At 38.4% G+C, this 19,042-nt stretch overlaps 2 protein-coding genes across 3 annotated transcripts in view; one reads left to right on the top strand and one right to left on the bottom strand.

The window, feature by feature from the left end:
• LOC139940056 (uncharacterized) overlaps nt 1-2,136 on the bottom strand; it is a 31,617-nt gene extending 29,481 nt beyond the window's left edge. Inside the window, exon 1 of one of the 2 annotated variants that reach the window (XM_071936295.1) lies at nt 1,953-2,136. The gene's annotated coding sequence lies outside the window, so the exon portion shown is untranslated. The remainder of the gene's footprint in view (nt 1-1,952) is intronic. The other variant, XM_071936288.1, reaches the window with a different exon arrangement.
• A 362-nt stretch (nt 2,137-2,498) lies between these two features.
• Nucleotides 2,499-14,081, top strand: LOC139952018 (TNF receptor-associated factor 3-like). The gene is made up of 9 exons (XM_071950995.1): nt 2,499-2,609; nt 3,975-4,340; nt 5,181-5,517; nt 6,245-6,322; nt 8,746-8,823; nt 9,564-9,782; nt 10,733-10,949; nt 11,479-11,816; nt 12,579-14,081. The coding sequence occupies exons 2-9, from the start codon at nt 4,084-4,086 to the stop codon at nt 12,804-12,806; spliced, it is 1,752 nt and encodes a 583-aa protein (XP_071807096.1). The 5' UTR covers nt 2,499-2,609; nt 3,975-4,083; the 3' UTR covers nt 12,807-14,081.
• Nucleotides 14,082-19,042: the final 4,961 nt, after the last annotated feature.

The following is a 19,042-nucleotide window of genomic DNA, read 5'->3' as shown; positions in this document are numbered from 1 at the left end:
ACTTGTACAAACTATAAAAAAAGCTCACAGATGGGCGGCCAAAAGGGCAAAAAGCTAAACAAAACAAAAACAAACTAAACTTTTGAAAACTAACATAAAAAACGAAAATCAACGAACAATTACAAATAATTAAACATAAATATTAATTTGAATAAAAAAATAATGAAATTTATGTGTTGATCATAAACACAGAGCACCAAAAGCTTAAAACGAATACCATTTAAAAATCAACAATATACTGTAAATTTATACTAAAAATTTTCATCCCTTAAAATAATCTATTAATTAGAAAAAAAATTACACTAAAAAAATGTTTAACCCTTAAAAATAATAACAAAATAAAATAAAAATAACATAAAAAAGAAATCCATTAAAAAAAATTACACGTATTTTTTAAAATTAAAAGAACTGTTTGCAAAATTTACATATTGTTGTGAGACAAGTACAATGTACGTATGGACGGGAGATGATTATGGAATGAACCTCAGAGTCATAGGGTATGTTCAGACAGCGTACTAATTTAGACCCGAACCGGTCTAACTTTTACGAGCAGCGGGGGGTGGTCGTAAAAATAAAAACCCATTGCGTTCAGACAGCACAGAGTTAAACCCGATCCGGTTTATCTTCGGTTTTAAGAGGTCAAAGTAGACGCGACCCCGTTGCTCTAACATCCGGTTTTATTCATCAGATTCACGCACCGAGTATGCCGAGATCCCCATGCCCTGGATGATCAGACAGGGCATAATTATTGGATACAAATGGCTCAATCGAACGCGGTAACAGTTTTACCGTTGGGAGGATATGGGCACTTAAAACAAACATGAACACGACTCGAAATTATTTTTTTAAACAAACAAAATACTGATACAAACCGCCGAGAAAACTCACCAAAATATTGTCCATATTCCATGAAACTGAACACGTTTCATTTTTGTGTTTTGTTTTATACCACTGTTTCCAATTTAATAAATACTTTTAGTTTGTACTTCAATCGATTGGAAGTTGCGATCTCTCAAAAGCTGGTGCCGCGATTTTTATTCCGATTCGTTAATAAACACAACTACACACGTGCAAGTTACGTAAATACATGTACTTTGCAGTATTTTCCCAACTTCCCAACAACGTGGTGATATTGCTGGCGTAGGGAATTTCCCCTACACACAGCCTCGCGCCCACTGCAGTTCATTCTCCTAGATTGAAAGTACAGCACGCTAGTAACGGTGACGGCAATAGAAAGGCACATCCACGGGATCGGTGATGGTAACTATGGGATATCAGAGAGTGATCACTATGGGATGGCAGCGCTGTACATGTGAGAAGCATTACAAAATATGCTTCTTCGCTGCGCTCGTAGTATACGCATGGAAAACAGTTTCAATTTATTGTAGGACACTCAACAAAAAAAGCTTGGAAAATATAATTTTGTTTCAGAATTTAATAAATCTCGGGCGTGGGCCTGTGTTAAACTGCATACACCGATCGAGAGGGTTTTGCCAACTCGGTAAGCGGCAAGAAAGTAATCTTTTCAGCATCAGAGGCAACAGAAACCGTATACAAGCACTCCGGGTCCCGGGCGTGTGCATTGAACCACACAATGGGTCGTCCGTTGTGAGTTAAAACCGGATGTCATTCTGTCCACACGCAGTGTTAAAAGATAAACCCGAACCGGTTTAGACTTAGACCGCCTCGCTGGACGGTTTAAGTTTTGGGGTTTAAACCCGATCCGGTCTAACTTTATTTGCGTTCACACGCACAAAAGTTGAACCCGAACCGGTCTAAGTGGACTTAGACCAACTTTAGTACGGCGTGTGAACGACCTCATAGTTCTAAGCTAGGGTAGTACGGTATTATATGACATTTGCAGATGCCAAAAATGCAGTGGATGATCATGATGGAGCATCACATATGGGGCTAAATTTAACATTATTTCAAATGGGTGGTTGGCGACATACCTTTATATAGCTCTCTGTCCTTCCTCTATGGTCAAATCAAGAAGGTTTACAACAATACATATGACGCACTGACAAACTCATCCACGAAAGGCCGGTCCCGGTTGTTTATGTCTTGCATGCATGCTAGCTCTAGCTGTCTAGTTTAAAAGCGCGCGTGTGTGCGTGCGATCCACATCCGTAGCGCCTGAGGCTGAAGTCGGTCGCGCGATGGTCGGGCGTCGGAAATATTGACGCGCGATCATAAAAAGACACAATTTTTAGGCCTCAGTCTTAGGATTGCGCGCAAGATTCCCGTCCCGCCAATTGGTGCAAGATATGTGAACAGATTTCCTATGGTACGTGTACGAGTAGGATTCTACTCTACTCTACTCACTATATAACTGGTACTCTTCACATCGCTGTGTTAAACCAATGCAAAAATAACTGAGTACCAGCATACACCAGCATACTTCGCCTGTGTGGTAAAATTTTTGTTAACATATCTTGCAGGGTATACGTCCCGCGACCGACTATAAACCGGCCTTGAGTCGCGACCAACAACAGAGGGCGTCACTGTTCGGAGGAAATTTTTTGATTTCAATATTTCGTAAGTCCGTTGACTATTATGCCTATGGGGATTTCCCGGAAAGGCTTTGGGTGTGCGTGACGATTTTCTTTGTAAGTTGAATGTAGAATTTTACCTTTTTTCCGTTGTTTTGTGTCTATTTTTAAAAATCTTTTTGTATGATTGACACTTGTGATCCTGCAGTGATGTGATGGTTGTCCCGTACTATCTGTAATTCTAACAATAACATGACTATAATTTAGGCTATGTTTAAAATTAAAATTTAAAATGGCTGAAGAAAGAAGAGTGAAGTTCGCCCAAAATTACGAAGTTCAGACAGCTCGTCCATCGAACAACTCGTCTGTTGTTAAACTAGACCATGTCAACGGTTCGAACAAACTCGACGGTGAGACAAATCGTTGGATTGCCACACAAACACACACTATTATGTTTTCCCAGTCAGTTATTATTTTGTGCGCATGACATATGATCTCGTGCGCACAACGAAAATATGGATTCTTGAAGCAGCCCGTCTCCGCAGCGCCGCCACACGTGTGACTCACTGCGTGACTCACCGCGATGTGACTCACCGCGATAGGTCAATGGGGTTTGATGTCAAACCAATAATAGTTTTGTTTGGCGTGTTCTTGTTTGACATTATTCGAATGTCAAACATCGAACGTTAAACAAGGATTAGTAACGTTTGTATGCCAAAACAAAGCTTGTCTGACAGTTGAATGAACGGACAAGCTGTTGAGTTGTCCAAACCATCGAGTTGTTGGAATCGTTGATTGTATGAACCTTTTAAATGTCCAAACCGTTGAGTTCTCCAAACCAGACCAGACGTCCGAACCGTTGAGTCGTCTGAAAGCATGGTTGTCCGAACCGTTGAGTTGTCCCTGAATTGTCCGAACCGTGGAGTTGTCTTAACCGTTGAGTTGTCCGAACCCCTGAATTGTCCGAACCATGGAGTTGTCTTAACCGTTGACTTGTCCAAACTGTTCAGGAACTTCAGTTGCCCAAACCGTTAAGTTGTCCGAACCGTTGAGTTGTCCGAACCGTTGAGTTGTCCAAACTGTTGAGTTGTCCGAACCGTTGAGTTGTCCAAACCATCAAGTTGTCCGAACAGTGGAATTGTCTGACATTGCAAACTACCTCTCCAGTCCTACATAAGTTACATGAACCCTCCTTCTTCCCTCCTCCATGCGTGAAAGTACCTCAGTCAAATAGTTCTACTTTATTACCTTTCTAGTTCTACTCTCTGCGAAGTAAACTTTTAAAATCAGCATGAAGTAAGCAGGAGATATTGTCAGTAAATCATGAGACTGTTGTACTAAATTATAAGATAAAACAGTATTCTCTGTCAGATATGAGTGGTAAGCCCGGTGGTATTAAATGTTGTGGAAGTGTACATTTTTCACTTAAAAAATTATATTCATCTTTTTGTTATATTATTTTCCTTTTTGATTTAACTCTAGGTACACAAGACAAGTCTTACTGAAGAAGTCGCACAGATGTATAGAAAGAGTTCCAAAGTATTGCATTTTAAAAAGCAACCCACATCTATTGCCCAAGTGTGCCTAAACAATGGCAACAAGCACTTCATCTTTAGAACCTCTACGAAGTAAAACTGCTTCGATTCCGGGCAATGTGAGCTTCAGTCCTATGCCCAATGTTTCACCTCCGCCATCGTTGATTGAGGTAGAAGGCATACCAAAGGTTTTATTCATCAACCCTGTCGATGAACAGTTCGTCTGCACGATATGCAAGAAGGTGTTACGATGGGCCATGCAGGAAGGATGTGGCTGTAGAGCCTGCTACGGATGTCTACATAGAACTATCAAGTAATTAACGTACATGACTAGACTGGATATTGTTTTTGATAGAATCATTTCTGACAACTTTCAATTTGTACCTCAAACGGAACAGTGATGCCTAGAATTAAATGTTTATTAGGTTGAAACGTAAACCAGGGGTGCGTTTTGGCGGTTGTTACCAACAACTGTTTCAGTTGAAGTGGCCATTGGTTAATCACTGGCCAATGACCGAAACAGATTATTGGTTACAGCCGCCAAAATGCACCCCGGATGAGCGGAGTAAGGTGTCCTTAAACAAAACCAGAAAGGCCCAAATTCACGGCACTACTAGAATTCTGGGTTTTACAGGCGATAAGTGCAGAGTTCCATGTTTAGCAGTTGCATGAAATCAAGCCCAGAGGTGTTGGAAACTTTTCTGCTGCAGTTAGAAACTGTCGAATGGATCAGGCTAAGATATTTTCAGATGAAGCCAAAAGTTCATTTAAGTTTTTGACACACTGTAAGCTTGGGTGAAATAAGGGCAGTAAAGGGCAACATTTGTATGCATTTTTAATTTGAGGTTGAACAAAGACAAATTTACTAGAGCGGGATTACAGCCAACGGACTCCGGTTTATGGTGCCAAAGCTTTACCCACTGAGCTATCTAGCCCAGCTCCATATATTGTGTCAACATTTTTGGCAGACTCCCTATTTTGTCAATATTTTTGTTCAGGGTGCCAGTCAGAAGTAGTACTTGTAATGTTCAGGGATCACACCCAAGTTTATATGATACAACTTGGGAAGCAGCAGCCAGGGGATCATAGGAGAATGCAACCTTTTAAAAAAAATCCAATTTGTCCAAACAAATTTTCAATTATCCGACTGCAGGACTCAAAGTGAAACTGTCACTTGCCCCCACTGTGGAGAAACGTTCCCTAAGGAGGACATCATTAAAGACAACCATGCGAGGAAAAAACTGGAGAAGCTGAATGTGTACTGCGCAAACAGGGAGGCCGGTTGCCAGAAGCAGCTACTGTTGAGGAACCTGGATGAACACGTACAGCAGGAATGTGAATACGAGATGATACAGTGTATTCACAGGAGCAAAGGATGCACGGCTGGAATTCTCAGACATAAGTTCGCCCAGCATTTGGAGGATGAATGTTTGTTCCGCAGAGTGAAATGCCAGTTCTGTGGTACGGAGTTGATGGCAAATGAGCAAGAGGTAACTTGGTTTGAAAACTACAACCTTCTTAGTTATCATAATAATACATGTGGTGACTATAGTTGCAACTAATAATAAAATAGTGGCTTCTTAAGATCAGATTCATCTCAGTGACGCTCATGTCTTAATAATTATCATCGCTGGTCACTGGGCCATTTATTTCATTCTTTAAAACCATCTCAGCTCCACAGCAAGCATACAGCAAGTGTATAGAGCAGCAAGGTAAATCTATCACAAGAACCATCCCTCATCGGTAACCCTGGGTTAAACGGAGCAATTCTAGTTAAGTGTTTTGCTCAAGGACACAAATGTCATGACCGAGATTCGAACCCACTCACCTCGTAATGACTTGGCCAACAGAACTCGACTTTGTATGCCGCACTAAATCGCTCTGGTCAAGACACGCCACTGACTTGGTTGATCACTGCATAGTGATTATGTTTCAGGACTTTCAGATGCTCATCATGTTTTATCTGCAGTCGTGTGATTAACAGTAGATCTAGTCTTTCTTTGGAGTACAAATATGGCTTCCTGCTTTTTTTACATGTAGCTTACGAATTAAAATGTCGCGACAAATGTCGCAGGTCATCTCGTTGCCCTTATGAATAATGTACTGTAACCCCAACTGATTTTGTTTTATCTAAACCTGGGTGTGATACATCTTTGTGGCGATTCAACCAATGTGTGAAAATTTAAAACTCTAGAAATGCCATTTTTATTTTTTCAGTCGCACGAGAAGAAATGCAGAGAGCTCATGGTTTCATGCCCAAACAAATGTGGTACAACTATGGTTCATAAAGATAAAGTAAGTACTGTACATAAAGATAAAATAAGTATCATTGTTAGCAGATTTGTGTGTACATTGTATTGTAAGCGCAAAAAATACGTTTCTTTAGAGGGAGCCGTTTCTCACAATGTTTTATACTATCAACCTCTCCCCATTACTCATTACTAAGTAAGTTGTTATGCAAACAATTATTTTGAGTAATTACCAATAGTGTCCATGCCTTTAAGGGAACTGTTACAAAAGTTTAATTATTTCTTGATTGAAGCACACGATTTAGATGATTGATGGTTACTTCAGTGAGCATCCAAAGGCAACATTGGTTAAGTTCAGTTTGATTTTCCACTCATTCAGTTGGCTCTGACAATTATGTAATTTTTGATGGTACGATGATTTAATGAGAAGAATTAAGTGACATAGTTCTCCCAAAAGCGCGGTTGTGGAGTGTGCTTGGATCTAACAAGTTAAAGAGTGAACTTTGTGAAGAACTAATTCCATATCCTGTGTTTTAAAACAACCAAGCATACTTACAAGCAAAACTTATCCAAAATAATGAAGTTACCAAAGAAATTTATATGAACAATGAAATATGAATGTTTTGCCTTTATGGAGATTGCCGGGAACTGGTTACCTATAATTTGCCTCGAGTGACACGGCCCTTGATCCTAAATATGAGCCTTGAATATGAGAATCGGTATTTGAAACATGCTAATGGATTTCTCTTTGTTCTTCTTCCTAACTTTCTATACCCAGAAAGTTTCCTGTGTGGTTTGTAACTTACTGCCACTTCCTAGTTGTGTCAAGGTATACACAAATCAAGGAGAAAGTTCAGCTTTAGGGTTCTGCCCAGGATTTCTCTACTGGTGGACAAATATTTTTTTTTAGATCATAAGAAATAGACTATAACTGGAGAAATGATACTCCAATATTGGCTTGGATACCATGTTTTTTACTTTATTGTAATCTAGATTTATGCTCATACGATGCATTGTCTATTAACTTTTGTTTAGTTTTAAAAGAGCAGGAAAACTTTTTTTTATCGTAGATATTTCATTTGAGGATGATATATTTCACAAGAAAATTCACCTTCATTCTTCCTTGAGGCCATCTTGGAATTAACAAACCGTTGGAATGTTATTTCCAGTGTTTTCTGTAAGCTGCACAACGTGGTTGCTTAGTGAGTCTTGATTCTGAAGGAGCAGGCCTCCGCAGTACAGACATAGTTAGACAATTTTGATAAATGTCATTTGCTTTATTGGCTGTTCGTTCTCAGCAACACCTAGCAAGCAGTAAGACAGGGTTCAGTGCAAGACCAGTCTTCAAAAATCAACTTGATGCGACATTTTTACAAAGAACAAGGGCATGCAGGGGTGAAGCTGAGTATCATGTCAAAGTGCTTCAGCTGGTCAATATCCAGTATACTTCAGGGATCACATGGAGTGTTTCTTTCCACATGAACAACCAGTAGTCTACTGACGCCACAAATCTACACCTTATTGCACACCAAGCCTCAATCAGGTGGTGTGCTTCTTTCTAGAGGTCCAGTGTCAAGATATTAAAAACCACAGAGAGTGGGGAACCCACATTACACTTGATAGTCTGATATTTGTGCAGCGGCTTAGAGAGATTGAACCTCTCAGCGGGACTCAATTGCAGAAGCAGCTGTAACCAGAAAGTCTCTCCATACGTAGAGAGGAGAGACTGGTCAAGATGTCACACTTTTATGAATGTATCAACCAGCTTGACAGATAGCTTTGAAGGTTGCACTGGGTGTGTCTCAACTACAGAGGAAACCATCCACTTCCAGAAGAAACTGCAGAAGTAACCATCCTAAGTGTTCATTTGGTCTGTAAGCTACACATTTAAACTGCAATGTATTGCTGCGATGTATGCGACACCATCTGAAAATGTTCTCGAAAGGGCAACCCTTATTGAGTTTGTAAATTACACCTAGGCTCAGAGATATTGATATAACCCACATGGTGTACCTCAAACTAAGAAAAAGCCTGAGCTACAAACCACTTTTTTATCTCTTCACACTTTTGTGAAATGCATGGGAAAGTTAACAATTGTTCTTTGTAATTTTCCCCATCATTTACCTACACATTGTAAGTATCATTTTCAAACGTTGCGTGTTGACAGGTTTAACAACAGCTAGACTGATCAACAACATGTTATTTGGAACTCACAATCAGGAAGCGTTAATGCCAGTTTATAGCTTAAAGCCAGTTGTATCTGCAGAGCTAAACTGTATGTTTTGGGAAAACAAACGGATTCCTTATGCTCCCTTTAAAAGGAAATGTAGTTCTGCCAATTTGATATTTTCTTGGCAAAATAGGATTTGCCTGTCAAACAAGCACTTCAGGATGATTGCTTCATGAAATAAAATGTGCAAAATCTAACCCCACCACCTGTCTTGGATATACCTCTTTTTGTTTTAACAGATTGATGAACACATTACAACAAGCTGTCCTCTGACTGCAGTTGAGTGTCTTTTCAAACGTTATGGGTGTAACTTTTCGGTAAGCACAAACTCGGAACCATTTTCACTATCAGTAATTGCTGATATTTATCTGGAAATAAGTCTTGCTTCGGGGAGGAACAGATCAGATTAGAAATAGTATGGAGATTTGAAAATGTACGACTTAAAGACACTGGACACATTGTTAATTGTCAAAGACCAGTCTTCTCACTTGGTGTATCTCAACATATATGCACAAAGTAACACCTGAGAAAATGTTAGCTCAGTTGGTTGTTGAAGTTGCGAGATAATAATGAAAGAAAAAACTTATGATTGATTTTGAGACCTAAAATCTAAATCTGTTATCTCAAAATCAAATTTGTGGAAAATTACCTTGAAACCTACGTTACTTCAGAGGGAGCCATTTCTCCCAATGTTGTATACTATCAACACCTCTCCATTACTCATTACCGAGTGAGTTTTTATGCTAACAATTATATTGAGTAATTACCTGGCTTTTAAAATTGTGTGAGGAGCCGGGCGAAATTGGTGATGGTTGGGGGGGGGGGGGTTGCTGATAGTTTCACAGTTTCACAGTAGTGAGTGAGAGTCAGACACTTTAAAGAAGTTTATTTGAAGATTTTAGATTCAGAGAGAAATAAGATAAGGGAAATAGTAGGCACCGAGCATGTCTTGGTCAAGATGTTGTCTCTAAGAGATGTGCCTCGTAAAAATTAGTATTTTAGTAAACATTCACATATTATTTTTGGTACCCTATTTACACCCTTTGTATCAATACAGCAACAACGTAAAATGATGGATGACCACATGCAAGAAGCCCAAGCGTATCACCTCACGCTAGTCACCCAACACATCATCCAGATGGATTCCATGTTGTCTGCTATGTCTCGTAAAGTTGATGCAATAACCGTTGGAAACCAGATGCACAGTTTGGACATCTCCAGCGGAGGCTTCAAGCAATTACCTCAGAGGAACGAGAAGCAAATCCGAGATTTGCAGGTAAGGAGAGACGGATGAAAGCGTTGCTTGGGTGGCGTTGCTTGGGTGGCGTGATTCTTTAAACTAGAAAATACTGCAATTTTTGGTAACAGAAAAAACCACCTCAAACAACAAAAGACTCTTAACATGCTTAAAGGAAATGGACACGTTTGGTAATTGTCAAAGACAAGTATTTTCTCACTTTGTGTATTTGGGCTCATTTGGTCATTAAAGTTGGAAGATAAATAATAAAATTAAATTGGTGTGCTTTCAAATGCCCAATAAAAGGCTTCAGGCTTGAAGTCTTTTAAAATTTGAGTGAGAAATTACCTCTTTCTCAAAAACTACGTTACTTCAAAGGGAACCGTTTCTCACAATGTTTTATACTCTCAACATCTCTCTATCGCTCATAACCAAATAAGTTTTTATGCTAATAATTTTTTGGAGTAATAACTCTGAGATTGTTGAAGATACTGCAGCGGTCATATGAAAAAGAACACATTTTGTATCATAATCACCACATAAAATCAAGACATGTAAAAATAGCAGCTGAACTCTTAATATCAAAATTAGACAAAGATGTATGCAATTTCAATGAAGTGTGAAATTTTATGTTTCATTTGTTTGAGATTTTGTACAAAATTATGCATGAAGAAATTCCAGGTTTAATGGCTTTTTTGCAGTCATAAAGATTTTAGGTTACATCATTTTTTTTTTCATTTTTTTTTACCTTCCATCACAATTGAATTGTTATATTTTGTCTCGTTTTTGAGAAACAAATCTTCTGTAATGTGCCCTTGAAATTGTACGCAGCGAAATATTGTGAGCTTTGTAAAAATTATGGCTGGAGAAATGACAGGCTTTCTGGCTCTTTCATATCTTACGTGTTTTTTAAACGCTCCCTCACCAGTGTCTTTTGTCTTGTTTGCGAAACAAATCTTTTGAAAATGTGAGCTTTAAATTGTGCGCAGAGAAACATTGCACCGAGGCTGGAGAAGATAGACATGTTGGAGGACCGTATGAACCAGATGGCCAAGCAGACGACAGTGATGGCACTCCAAGAGTCCCTCAAGCCTGTCCAGAACAAGTACGAGCAATTCCAAAGCAAACTGCAAGAATTGGAGCAGCAGGTTGCCGGCAGATCGTCATCGGGGCCCGAAGTATCGCTAATGAGTGGAAGTGCAGTGTGTACGTTGACAGGCCAATTCACAGGCCTGGTTTTTCATCTTTTAAAGGCCAAGGCCACTTTATTTTTGCAAAGGGCACTTCCTTTGGAGAATCTCTTAAAGTCAATGGGAAACTTTTGAAGGGGCTCCCAAGGCCAAGACCAGGGGCAATGGCCTCTGTGGCCTGCATGTAATTCCTTGCCTGAATCTAAGATGTAAATTTTCTTTGTAAAGTGACCTTAAAGGGAAACATGGAGCCATCTTTTAGGAGAGTTGAAAAAAGATGCTTTTACGGGTTCACGATAATAACCATTTTGGGGAAGTAATGATTTGTTTTGGGTTTGAAATAAAGTTCCAAATTACAAATATGTCATATTTTTTTCTGTAGTTTTTTTTTTTTAATATCAGTGTTCTCACCTTAGAATTTGATCAAGTTGAGCTCATTCTAGAGCAAGCTTCCCCTTTCAGTTGCATATAAACTGTTGTGACTGAATGCATGTCAAGGCTTTTTACTAATTATTGCCCTCTTGTAAATGACCTTTGACCTATAGCTGCATCGCGGATCACAGCAATGGAGAATCAGATGGGAATGCACGCCGTCCGCATCGCAGAGCATGACCTTAGATTCCAGGTAATGGAGACGGCAAATTTTGAGGGAACTCTCCTCTGGAAGATCAAGGATTTCTCAAGACGCAAGAGGGATGCAGACAACGGGAAGACGCTGTCACTGTACAGCCAGCCATTCTATACGAGTCGCTACGGTTACAAGATGTGCGCGCGCGTATATCTGAATGGCGACGGGATGGGCAAAGGCACCCACGTGTCTTTGTTTTTTGTGGTGATGCGAGGTGATTACGATGCCTTGTTACCATGGCCATTCAGCCCTAAGGTGAGTAATGTCTATTAGCCAGGGATGTTATTTCTCAAGTTTTTCTTTTTTTTTTACACCCCCGTCCTCTTTTATTCAGTTAGATCTAATTCATAAAAACATGAAGATAAGACCATGGAAGCCCAAGATGGCAGAGTAGGGTTTTAAAACCATGGATAAATGTATTAAAAGCAGGCTTTGCACTCCCAAGCTTTGCGCTTTCTCAAGCGTTGATACTTTGAGCTCACAGTTCAGGCTTTCTGAACAGCCTATCACATCCCTGATAAGCTTTGAACCAAAACATTACTTGAATTTATTGTTGTGAAGTTTACCAAATACTTTTAATTTCCACCCAATAATGGGGTTTGAAATCACACGGTGAAATCACTCCACTGTATAGACCATGTGACCTGTGACATCACGTGTTTGCAACAGAGCCATCTAGACTGGACTTCCTGCAGGCATGGTTTGTACCCAGCTCAATGGAAGAAAACATAAAATGATTTTATTTAATGGTGGTTGTCGGTCTGATTTGTATCAACTTTCAATATGGAGAAGGGGCACATCTCAAAACATGTTGAGCTGTTTATATATGAACAGAATCCAGTTGTTTGCCCTTATCCCTAAGAGAAGGGATGTGCACAAGTTTTTTTCTGCCAGTGGCTGTTGAGTGTGATGTGACACCTTTTACATAATGTTTCTTTCTGTTCAGGCGCTTTGGGTACCTTATTGGTAGTACATACACTTTATAAGTCTCTGTTATTATTATCATTATTTTTCAAGGTGACGTTGATTTTGATGGATCAAGACAAGGGTCGACGCCATTTGACAGATAGCTTCAGGCCAGACCCGTCATCTTCTAGCTTCCAGCGCCCCACTAACGAGATGAACATCGCCTCTGGATGCCCGCTCTTTGTCTCTCAGTCTGTGCTGAGCGACGTAGCGTACGTCAAGGATAACGTAATGTTCATCAAGGTGATTGTAGATGTGACCGATGTGGTCCGGCCGTGATTAAAGCTTTGGTTTAAGACTCCTTCATGGATCTTGGAAGGGTTCAGATTTATAGCTTGCCATATTTTATAAAGCTGCTAGCCTCGCGAATCTGCCTAGGGCAGACTAATCCTGCTTAGCAGCTTTATGTAATAAGGTTTGAAAGATGAGGAAATGTTTGAAGTAAACTACCCAAGATTTCCCTGTATATTTTTTCCTTCTGTCTTCTCTTTCTGTTTTCAAAGATATTTACTTAAAACTTCCTTGAACACACCTTCAAAAGCTGTAATAAAAAAATAAAAATGTAAACATGTTATTATAATTCTCTTAATTACACCTCTAAAAAGAAATGAATACCAAACTAAAACTAGAAATTGAGAGTTTGTGTACAAACTCAGGGTGTTCGGGTGAATGGTCAAATGAGGTCACGTTGTGTACAACATTTGTAGAACATTACAAGAGGTTTCATGTAGTGAAAGAATCTTGTACGTAGCGTTTGTGGTTCTCAAGATATGAATTTTTCAATTATTTACCGTTTATTTAACGTAATGACGTCATCAATGACGTCATCATTCCAAAAAAGTTGCGGGTTCATCTACTCATGAAAGTTCATGTTTATGATAAGTTTCAAGTTCATAGTAGTTTAACATTTTGTTCAAAATCGCACGAAGAAAGATGAGGCGAATCCCAGCGTAGTGGAATTTGAATTACGCGCGCCTTCAACGGAGTCTGCATGTGTATACACAACCCGTAATGCCCACAGCCACGCAGTGCTGTTTTGTCGTAGAGCATGGATACAATGTAGGCCTACATGAACTACACGCACACACACCCACACACCCACAATACAATAGTAGCATTCACATACATGAATAGCGATACTATCTGGTTTCTACGCGTAATGAATGGAGGTCAACACAAACGCGCGCTTTTACGACCAGAAGGCAAAATTCAACTGGCATTATGTTTGTGCAAAAGTTTGAGCAGGATAACTGATCTTCAAACTGATATTCAAATTTTGCGAATATGATATATAGTTCTTGAGATATAAACTTTTGAAATTTTGAACTTCCGGTTTCAACCGGAAGTAAAAGTCACATGAGGTCACGTTGTGCACGACTTTTGTAGCTAATTACAAGACCTTTTATATGCACCAAATATCTTGTGTGTGGCATTTGTAGTTCTCAAGATATGAACTCTCCAATTTTTAGCGTTTTTTTGAACGTAATGACGTCATCAATGACGTCATCATTCCAAAAATGTTGCTGTTTCGTCTACTCATTAAGATCAATATATATAGTAAGTTTCAGGTTCATACAAGCTTTAGTTTTTGCGAAAATCGCGCGAGAACGTTCGAGGAGAAGAACACGCAGAAAAAAAAAAAAAAAAAAAAAAAAAAAAAAAAAAACAGAACAATAACAATAGTTGTTCGGCTGGTGGCCGAACACCTAAAAACATGTATTTATAATTTTCCTAAATACACCACTAAAAAACTAGAAGCAAACTTAAGTATTACAGCCCATTAAAAATTAAAATAGCACTTGCAACACACTTTTACTTTTTACACAAGGCACAAACCCCCTCACAACAGCAATCAGAAATTTATCATAGCTGTGCAATTTTTTGTCTAGAGTTGGAATTTTTGTAACAAGTATTTTACAGAGATGTTTGCCTCACAAAGACAGTCTTGCTTTTCAAAAGCCATACAGTCGATTAAATTTAATTTAATTCAATTCAATTAGCATTAATTATGTTCTGATCTTTTAATTTGGAACTTACTATTCAAGGCATTCGCATTTTCATAATAAATTGTTAATTTTTCCATTTGAAAAATCAAAGAGACTTCTTTATTATATGGGTACTTGGCCCAATTTTATAAAGCCTATAAGCACAAAAAACACTTGCTGAGCACAGTTGTTGCAGCTGGTGCCACATTAATGTTTTGCTTAGCAAAGAGATTTACTAAGCAGTATTTTCCGCTTAACAGCTTTATGAACTTGGATCCTGGTCAGGAAGGTCCGGTGACATCTAAAAGATTTAACCGTCGTCCAACAATGAACTTTAGAACCACATTTTGAACTCAAACAAGTCCCCCCAAAAATTACCTGCATAAAGCAGCAGAAGGATTTTGTGAATTGTTTTAACTTTTATTTGGGTATTTTTTTGTGAAGATATTGTTGCTGATGTTGTTCAAATTGTCCTTGAGGTTTGCACTGTGCACCTGGCAAGCATGAAACTTATTCAAAGCCCTAAGTCAAAGCGCTAGAACGGGCAACCCAACTCACTGCAATGTGCACTATTAACAACAAGGTTGATTAATATTCCTTATCCACCGATGCAAGTTTCCTTCTATTAAATCATTGCTAGACTAAAGGATTCGATCTGCCTTCTAGCTACTCGGGCAATCTTGGTGGTCTAGTTGGTAAGACATTACTCTAGAATTGCAAAGGTCATTGGTTCGAATCCCGTATGTCTTTGATGGTTTCACAGAGCTCGGAAAAGTATACATTGCTAACACACATCGGTGTATAATGAGTGAAACCAAAATTAACAAGGTTTTATAATGCAGTCGAAATATTATTGTAGTCGTCAATTCCTTTTAGTGTATTTAGTGTAAAGACCCCTCCCTTTTTTTAGGAGGCTGGGGGGGGGAAGGGGGAAAGCATAGATGTCTCACCTGTACCTGGATATACATTAGAGTGGTTTTCTATGTAAACTAATGCCTGACCTTTGTCTTAAGAAGAAGAGAATTAAGCTTATAGGATTTAGGTACTTTTTGTAAAACAAAACACAATGCCCACACACCTACATTAAACTCACACAGTTTGAAGATAGTGATATTAGAAAGCTTCCCTTAAAATATTACTTTCTGAGGTGCTTTAGGTGCAAAAATAATTGTTGTCTCAATTTTTTTTCTCAACATACATCGGTGTATAATGAGTGAAACTAAAATTTACAAGGTGTGTCTCAATTTTAGTACGTATTTACAAGCTGTGGTATAAATACCATGACTGGTAAATACCTTTTACATGCTTAAGTAATTTTGTCTTTTCGTGACTTTTTTACTAATTTTTCAAAAACTACAGCGCCTCTGCAAAAAATATTTTAAGGGAAGCTTTCTACCATTGGTATCTTCAAACCTTGTAAGTTTAATGTAAATCTGTGTACATTGTGTTTTGTGTGGAACAAAAAGTACTCAACAAACATGATGGTCTGTAGCCTTGCTCAAGGCAGTCGCATTATTCGCTCCGAAAAGACGCAGCTGTAAACCCACGACGGCCTCCGCATGCGGATAGTGTACGGGGGCATCGTGTCGTGCGATGTTACGCACAGTGAATACGGGTGGGTTTTACCACTGTGAATACGGGTGGGTTTTTATACAGCGGCGGTCTTTTTTCGGAGTGAATAATTCGACTGCCTTGAGCAAGGCTAGATGGTCTGGTTCAGAAACAAACAAAAATGAAGAGATAAAAAAACTTGAGAATTTGAGAAGCGGTAAAAGTCTTGGTGTTCTTATATTCTTAAATGCTGTCCTTGCTTGGATTTTTTAAAATCTCAGTGAGAAATAAGTGCAAAACCTTTCTCATTGTGATGTTTATTATTTAAGAAAGAAACTATTTGGTACCGCTCCCCTCATTTGTCCTTTGGATGAATTTCACAAAGATTCTGAAGGAAAGTGACAAAAAAAGTTAAGTGGCTGGAGATTTGTTGAAATTGAAGGCTTAAAAAGCTTCTTTTGCGATCGATTTTTTAAAATGGAAACGTTAACAATGATATGAACAAATGACCAATTATTTTATATGTTCTTCAAATAACCCCCTCTAAGTCTCAAGTGCTGGAAATTTCATTAAATCTTTGTTGCATTTGATTTGTCCTCTTCTAGGGAGCTCCAGGAGTGCCATCCATTATGTTGGTAACTCAATATGTGGGATGGCACTCCTGGAGCTCCGTACCCATCAATACATTCTTCTAGAACTTTTTCTGTATGATACATCAGAACTTATCTTCCTTGTAAACAGAATTCCTTTTAAAATCAATACAGAAAACATCAAAACTTAACTTCTTTTCAACTACTTGCTAAAAGCAACCAATCTTTTCCTGACTAAACTATAAAGTCCTGCTCAAGACACATGCACATTTTCTTATATATTCAGAAGGGAAGAATACTTTTTGACTTTTACTTAAGCATATATTCCTCTTTGAAAGTAAGGATGTTTTGAAAGAGCCTCTTTGATCAAAGCTTTAATCACAGACATCTCTGGCCAGGCAGCCGTCAGTAACAAACTGCACCTCGCTCAAGCCTGCCCAGCTACCACCAAGCTAATCAAGCATGGCCTAGCACTAGCCTGACCAGCCGCCCCTGATTGGCAAGTCTGTTCAATCAACTGACGAGTAATGCTTGCGTTGTTCCCAGTGAAAAGCCTTGCTTATCATTTGGTAATGGCACTACTGGGGCAAGATGAGGTATAGAGTTTTTAATGTAAAGTTTGTGCACAAAACCAGTGCACTTTTTTTATGTTTAGCAAAAGTCACACTAAATGCCCTGGACACTATTGGTAATTGTCAAAGACCAGTCTTTTCACTTGGTGTATCTCAACTTGTGCATAAAATAACAAACCTGTGAAAATTTGAGCTCAATTGGTCGTAGAAGTTGCGAGACGACTATGAAAGAAAAAAACACTTTTGTCACAAGAAGTTGTGTGCTTTCAGATGATTGATTTCTAGACGTCAAAATCTAATTCTGAGGTCTCAAAATCAAATTCGTGGAAAAATACTTCTTTCTCGAAAACTACGTCACTTCAGAGGGAGACGTTTCTCACAATGTTTTATACTATCAACCTCTCCCAACTACTTAGTACCAAGTAAGGCTTTGTGCTAATAATTGTTTTGAGTAATTACCAATAGTGTCCACTGCCTTTAAACTAACCATGCACTTGTTGTTTTGTTTTTGCAGAGTAATGTTCTTTTGTTTTTTTTAACATGATTACCACAAAAACTTGATGGGATGTTTAATTTAAATGAGAAATATTGACTAATTAACCACTTCACTCACGTTGGAAAAAGACAAATTATGTGCCCAACTGCCAAATTATGTGCCCAACTGCAGTTTTTTTTTTTCCCGGAACTTTTTGAGCTTCTTGAGTTATCGTTTTCCTTTTGAAAATGTCATTGACACAATGAAACCCTGACTTGCCAAAGGAAAGACAACTAAGGTTCTCGTAATTAGTTCTGGAATTTTCATGCTACCCAATTGAAAGTGCTCGTGGATAAAATTTCTCTCAGCTGCCAACTGTCCGCAAAACCAATGAGGAACACTCTAAGTTCTGCATTGAAAAAAGTTGGTTGTAAGTCTGTCCAATTTTTCTTAAAGATAACTACAATATCCAATGTGAAGTGGTTAAAATAAATGAAAATATATGTATGTCCAGGCCTGGAATTCCACAGAGACTTTTGAGGTCATGGCCTCTGTTGCCCATGGCCTTTGCCGTGGTGCCCCTTTTAAAGATTTCCATAGACTTGAAGATTTTCCAATGAAAAAGTGAGTGTCCTTCAAAGATGAAATTCCAGGCCTGTAGTGCTTAATTTAAAAAACAGAATGATTGTGTTTTTCACTATTTCAGAAGTGCCCTAAATCAGTTTTTACCCAGTCTTCTTTTTTATATTATTTTTCATTTATTGATTTGTTTTTGTTGGTTTGAGAGACAATTGCTAAAAGACAGTTTAAAGCATATTGGTTACCATAGTAATATAAATAATACAGCATTTATATAGTGCCAACATTTATAAAAAAGCAAGCTCAAAAGGCGCTTTACAAAATATTTAATTATTAATAATGAAAGAGTTCCAATAACAAGAGTGCCAATAAAAAAACATTATGAACATTTTACAATTTAAAAATTAAGAAAATTGTCAGATGAAAATCACACAAAAATATATTTATAGCTGTTACCTGAGTATTTGAAAATAAGTCATGGATTAGATAGAATTAGACCTAATATTTTTTCCAGATTTTTCAAGTAATCATTCAACATTAGAACTTTTAGATCATGCAATCTTTGCTTGCAAAATGATTGACCTTGTACAATCCAGGGTCTTCCTGGCAGGCAAAATACTACACTGGTCATATAGAGCGTGCATGTCCATCAAATACTGTATTATCCTGCAAGGTATGTGGGACTGCATTTGAATTATGAGACCAACTCCTTCTACATAGTCCCATGTAATGGTTTACAAGGTGTTGTGTAAAATACATGTAT

The sequence above is a fragment of the Asterias amurensis genome, chromosome 1, assembly GCF_032118995.1.
Source record: "Asterias amurensis chromosome 1, ASM3211899v1".
In the NCBI taxonomy this organism is placed as follows: domain Eukaryota; kingdom Metazoa; phylum Echinodermata; class Asteroidea; order Forcipulatida; family Asteriidae; genus Asterias; species Asterias amurensis.
Note: the sequence above shows the minus strand (reverse complement) of the source record. Positions and strands in the feature narration are given on the sequence as shown.

What these genes read in the sequence shown, in the direction of transcription:
- LOC139952018 (XM_071950995.1), top strand. Translation starts at nt 4,084, where the DNA reads ATGGCAACAAGCACTTCATCTTTAGAACCTCTACGAAGTAAAACTGCT. An exon ending in GTTATGGGTGTAACTTTTCG is followed by an intron (nt 8,824 to 9,563) that starts GTAAGCACAAAC and finishes GTATCAATACAG; the next exon opens with CAACAACGTAAAATGATGGA. An exon ending in AGCAAATCCGAGATTTGCAG is followed by an intron (nt 9,783 to 10,732) that starts GTAAGGAGAGAC and finishes AATTGTGCGCAG; the next exon opens with AGAAACATTGCACCGAGGCT.